This window comes from Juglans regia, chromosome 6 (genome assembly GCF_001411555.2).
Source record: "Juglans regia cultivar Chandler chromosome 6, Walnut 2.0, whole genome shotgun sequence".
NCBI classification, from domain to species: Eukaryota; Viridiplantae; Streptophyta; class Magnoliopsida; order Fagales; family Juglandaceae; genus Juglans; species Juglans regia.
The window spans coordinates 5,125,241-5,131,256 of NC_049906.1; the positions used below are offsets into that span (position 1 = coordinate 5,125,241).

At 35.5% G+C, this 6,016-nt stretch overlaps 1 protein-coding gene across 4 annotated transcripts; it reads right to left on the minus strand.

Annotated features, from left to right (window-relative positions):
• Positions 1–394: 394 nt before the first annotated feature.
• On the minus strand, positions 395–5,435 carry LOC108979594 (TMV resistance protein N-like). 4 transcript variants are annotated; one of them, XM_035690923.1, is made up of 6 exons: positions 4,836–5,435; positions 3,274–4,378; positions 2,878–3,156; positions 1,721–2,776; positions 1,128–1,152; positions 950–1,096 (listed from the first exon to the last, which is right to left on the minus strand). In XM_035690923.1, exons 1-6 carry the CDS (start codon positions 5,324–5,326, stop codon positions 1,065–1,067), a joined length of 2,988 nt encoding a protein of 995 aa, XP_035546816.1. In that variant the 5' UTR covers positions 5,327–5,435; the 3' UTR covers positions 950–1,064. The 4 variants fall into 4 exon arrangements, with proteins under 4 accessions (XP_035546815.1, XP_035546816.1, XP_035546819.1 ...); XM_035690926.1 differs by having other exon boundaries at positions 998–1,096; positions 1,717–2,776; XM_035690922.1 differs by having other exon boundaries at positions 395–1,152; positions 4,836–5,434.
• Positions 5,436–6,016: the final 581 nt, after the last annotated feature.

Consider the following 6,016-nt stretch of genomic DNA (forward strand, 5'->3'; position numbering starts at 1 on the left):
ATGATTTTGCATTTGGGTATTCCACGCAAAACTTATTCCCTCGTTAGATTATCCATCTATTAGTCAAAATAATAATAAAATATTATAAATTTAATAATATTTTTTTCAATTAATTTTTTTTAAATTAAGAGTTATATGGAAATACGTTAATACAAGTGCAGAGCAATATTTTTGGAGTGCAGCAAATATATTCTAAATATTTAATACACACCATAAAAAAAAAACACATTTGTCTATTACATTTTTACCTAAAAAAAAGCACCAATTAATTTTCTTTTTGTTTCCACCTCAAATCCTAGCCCTGGGAGCACTAGAACAAAGCACAAATCCCCACCCCCCCTCCCAAAAAAAAAAGTCCTAAATCTAAAAGATTGAACCCATTAATAACAGGCAAAAAAAAAAAAAAAAAAACTTTGAAACGAAATAAATGGGGCAAAAGAAAAAGCAAAGGAAATAGCAAGTACTTAAAAATATTTTTTAATCAATTTGGTCTAGCTACAGTGACCACCAAATATAACCACCAATCCCAAATTACTGTAGTTAAAGTCATATCCTTTTGAATTTGCATAATTCAATGTAAATTATTTTTAAAGTCTATTAGCCAAAGTCATCATTGAATTTTTAATCGTAAATTAAGGATGTCACAATTGAATTTTTATTCGTAAAATGAGGATGCCAGAAAACTGCATCTATAAACTCTGGAAAATTTTGCACGTATACTAGTTGAGCCCCGCACTTTTCCACCTTCGTGATTGGATTGCCAATCGTAATTGAAACCTCAATGTAACTCCATGTATCCACCTCATTTGACTTTTCATCAAACCATTTGCGTGGTACATATATCCAATATCCTGCTGGTGTATCAATAGTATTGGGGAATTTCTGGAGTGTATCGAACTTTAGGAGGGCTTTGAAAGGAACTTCATCGGTAACAAAATGAAACACAAGCTCCTCACAATCTAATCTCGTAAAACGTGTTGACTCCCAACTTTCAAGGTCATTGATTTCATAGAAAATATAAAGAGCATATGCCACCCACTTTCTACTATCATCCAAATCCGAATTTAATGAGATTGTAATCGAGGAACCCATACTCTGATTCTGGAAATACATTGGAATTCCTACTCCTCTGGCCGCAACATCAATTTCTGCCTGTGAAAAATAAATTAAATTAAGAAAAAGAGGAAACAAAAAGCTAACTTTTTATTGTTCAACTAACAAGGTATATTAATATGACATTTCGTCACGGAAAAATCTAGTTGTAAGTGATTATGCGCACTAATACACGCATCTATTCAATATGATTGGTCATAAAGTAGACTTTATTGAAAATAATGTTAATTTGAATTTAGAATATGAAGACAACAGCATTTGTATGCAGATTGGTACACAAACTTGCTTGTACATAGCAAAACTCTTTTGTCACGTTAAACCATTCAATATCCATGATTTCAGTCCAAATTACTGTTCTTAAATTGCAACTTTTATTGCTCATTTAAGTGCCTTTCGTTAGTACTTAATCTTGTTGGCACCGTCTATTTTATGAACTTGAGATGATATTATCAGTGTCCTTATCTTCACCAAGTAGGGTTAAAAAAGCACTATAATTTGACCGCACATTTAACATTTAAAAGCCTCTATATGATATTTGACAAAGGATTGCGGCAATTTGAAATAAAGTTAAATATTTTAAGGTGCAAGAGAGAAGAAACTTACATACCATAATGATTCTTTCATCCAATCGATGTGGCTTATGGGTACTCTTTAGAATAGCTGATCCAGCATCTACTACCAATATATTAATGTCAATAGAACGTTTTTTCCATGTGATACAATCTTGAGCATTATCGTATACTATAATTGACGGAAGTTCTGGCAATGATCGAAGTTGGCTACAGCATCTCAAGTAAATGATAAAAAGCTTCGAAAGTTGAGAGATGCTTTCAGGTAAGAGCGTGAAATCATTTCCACTTAGATCTAGAAATTGTAGCGATGACAAGCCACTCAGGTCATCGGGAACTCCTCCATCCATTAAATGGCAATAACTTAAATCTAACATATTCAAGCTGCATGGAGTACTTGACATCGAAGTAGGCAACACCAAACCAGTGTTGGGGTTCCCCCAAAACCCAGTTACTAATCGTTTGAGAAACGACTTAGGTGGCAAACCTGAACATCTTTGGAAGGACAACATTCTAAGATTTTGTAGACGTGTAATGGAGGATGGAAATTTCCTTATAGCGGTTTCACTTAAATCGAGCTCCTCCAGATGTTCCAAATTCCCCAATCCCTCGGGCATTTCCTCAAGTTGTGAACAACCAAAGAGAGCGAGAGTTTTAAGAGATGTCAAACCACAAATAGCACTTGGAAGACTCAAGAGTCTTTTGCAGCTTCTCAAACTCAAATAAGTAAGGCTAGTTAAATGCCCAATTGATGATGGAAGTTCTTCTAGTGCAATCCCATCCAAATCAAGTTGCCTCAAACGATTCATATTTCTTACCGTTTCTGGAAACTTCCAAAGTCTCGTACAGCCAGAAAGAATCAAAATTTCTAGGGAATCCCAGCTAATGTTACAGGGAAGGCTTGTAAGAGATGTGCAACCTTTCAAATTCAGAAGAATAAGGCGTTTTAGAGCTCCAACCGATGAGTGGAGATTACGCAATTTTGTACAGCCATGAAGAATCAGCCTCTTAAGATTTGGGGCATTAGTGAAGTCCGGGGTCTCCACTAAGTACCGAGAGTAACTAAGGTTAACATGCTCTAGCTTGTATAAACTCTGGGACATAACAATAAATATGGGAATTAATTACTTTGATGCATACATTAATTTATTAGTTTTTCAGAAAGAAAGGACACTTGTATAAGCAAAAATCTTACCTTAGTTCCCTGCCACAGTTGCTGAATGTGGCTGCAATGCATATTGAGTTCAACGAGTTTATCAGGTGGGAAACCCATTGGCAAAGATTTTAAAGGATATCCATGCCACTCCATAACCCGCAACTCTGTAGAAAGATAACTAAGGCCTTGAGAAAGGTGCACATTACCTGTGATCTTGAGCAATCTTAAGTTCTTCATCTCCAAGAAGACGCTAGAATTCAAGTTTAGTTCTTCTTGTGGAGGAGAGTTTAGGACTATGCCTTCGATCAAGTTTGTTCCCTTGAGACCAACGAGAACAAATTAGTGCAGTGCATGAATATAATCAAGTATACTGAAAATTTTAATTGCATTAACATATGCAATTCAATGAGCGTGCTTATTCTAAGATACACTTACACTATTGTTCTTCAGTACACGAATGATATCATTAGAGAGCCACAACCTAGTCTGTCTGCCAAGATCTCCCTGAGATTGGTGGCGAACAATTTTATGACCCATTTCTTGGAGTAGATCATGCATCCATAGTCTTCCTTCCGAGATTGTTACAAGAGACTTACTGATAAGAATATCTATACCGCTGATTGGTTCATACTCACAACTTTCTAGTATGCTCTTGACACGGTCGACATACTTCTCCCCTTTGAAGTAACATGCAATATCTAGAAAGATTTTTTGCTGTTTTTCCTGGAGTCCATCGAAGCTTATTTTAAGTATATCCACGATTTCTTTCATGGGGTCTTGTCTTAGACTTCTCAAAGCACTTTCCCAAAAGACTACATTTGGATGACACAAGAAACGACCCAAAACTTCAAGAGCTAAAGGAAGGCCATTAGTATAATGTATAATTTCCTTGGAAAGCTCCACAAAACCTTCTAGAGGGAGGTCTTTCTTGAAGGCTTTCCAACTAAATAGTTGGAGAGCTTCATCGTCATCCAATTCTTTAGCCCTATATATTTCATCCTCAGCCAATCCACGTTCTATCAACAGATGCTTATCTCTTGTTGTTATAATGATTACACTCCCTCCACCAAACCAATCACGCTCAATTGCTAATGCTTCTAATTGTTGGGTTTGATCCACATCATCCACAACAAGAAGAACCCTTCTATGACGTAGTCCATGTTTTATTTTGTTCTTTCCTCTGTCGACATCCTTTATGTCGCTACTCTTATCCTTGAAGAGATCGGCAAGAAGTTGTTTTTGTAAATTAACAAGACCACCTTGAGTACTTGTTTCTCTAACATTGGCAATAAAGCTACTAACTTTAAATTGACTAGAAATTTTGTCATAAACAGCACGTGCAAGAGTGGTCTTCCCAATACCACCCATCCCCCATATACCTAAAAAGCGAACATCATCCCGCCTAATATTTAAATATAAATTCACCAATTTCTCTAGACGAGAGTCTATTCCAACAAGCTTCTTGGAAACAGTCGAGAATGTAGAATTTAATTTAGCAAGTATCTCTCCTACGATCTCTTCAATAACAGTTGACTCATCTCTGCCAAAATTAAGACGATTGAAATTTAGCCAACTAATTATTTTAAAAAATATATATAAGTGGCTGCTCAAAAATAACACATTTCTATCACAATTAAACCCAACAAGAATATAATTATTAGCATCCAGCCATGGCCATGATATCGCTAGCACACAAATTGTGAACTTTCCAAGGAAAACCCATTATGCGCACTTCATCAATACTTCAAGTTCAAACAGGCCACAGGCCGTCTCAAGCTAGAGAGAGATTAATATGGTTATCATAATAAAAAAGATATAAGTTAGCTGTTCAAATGAAATGTTTTTTTTTATGTACTTATAATTAATATAAAATACATTATATAGAAACAAAACTTTTAAATTTAAAGATAGTTGATCATATATATATATTACTGGAACCAAAACATAATTATTTCCCAAAAGCAGGTTTCTGAAGATCTAGAACGTTAAACAATTACCTATCGCGTAAATCCCATCCGGAGATATTGCCCACTTTGCTCAAAGCAGATTTCCATGTTTGCAGATCATCTCCGACAATCCTGAGATCGTTTTCATGTTTAACAAAAGCTTTTGCAAAAGTACCTTTCTGATTTCTCACGTCAAAGGGATCCACTTGATAGAAAATTGGCAAAAGTATCAACCCCTTCTTTTCCATGCATTCAACGATCTTGGTGAGTTCGGTTAAGCACCACCTCGAAAAAGCGTAGCATGGAGAGAGAACGACGACCGCATACATGGAGTTTTCAATTGCATTCAAGAGTTCTGGAGATATATATCTTCCCCTCTCCAATTCTTTATCGTCCATAAAGGTGGAAAGGCTTCTTTGTTCCAAAGCTTTATACATATGAGCGGTAAATCTCTGGCGGGTGTCCCTGCCATGGAAACTGAGGAAAACATCCCATTCATGCGAAGAAGCAGAAGGGGATGTTTGCGTGGTGAGAGACGCCATTGATTGGAAATTTACATAGCCATGTTTGCAGATTTGGTTAACAACAATAGATCTTACTCTCCCATGACCTGATCTTGTGCAATGTATATGCACCTGGACGATATATATAAAGTGATTAATTTCTATTCAGATGACTATAAATTAAATAAAGTTGAGTTCAAATTGACCACGACCTGGCAAAGTATTTAGAAATTCGGAAGCAAGAAAACAAAATTTGCGCGTATGATCTTTTGTACGTGATGAGTTGTTCATTTATTATGATGGTGATGCTACAGCTACAGTAACCACATGGGGAAGCCACCGAAATCCTTCACGGAATATTCAAATTTATTTTTCAAACATTTTTTAAAATCCTTTAGACATTTAAAATAAATCTCAAATTTATTAAAAACTACTTCCTTAAATATTAAATAAATAAAAAGCAATTCGGTTAAAAAAAGATTTGTGGATATCTTCAATGGGAGTAGACTCCAATGACCATCTTCCCAATGACCATCTTCCCCGGCCCAAAAAAGGGTCATCAACTCCCATTTGTATAGTAGGATACAAGAAATTAAGAGGGACTATAAAATATTATTCTTATAATAGATTCGCTATCTAAACTACCAATAGACATAGGCCGCAAGTCGCATCACTAACTATCACGTAAATCTGTACATCTTATTGTCTATTTTCATTATTGTAATCTTT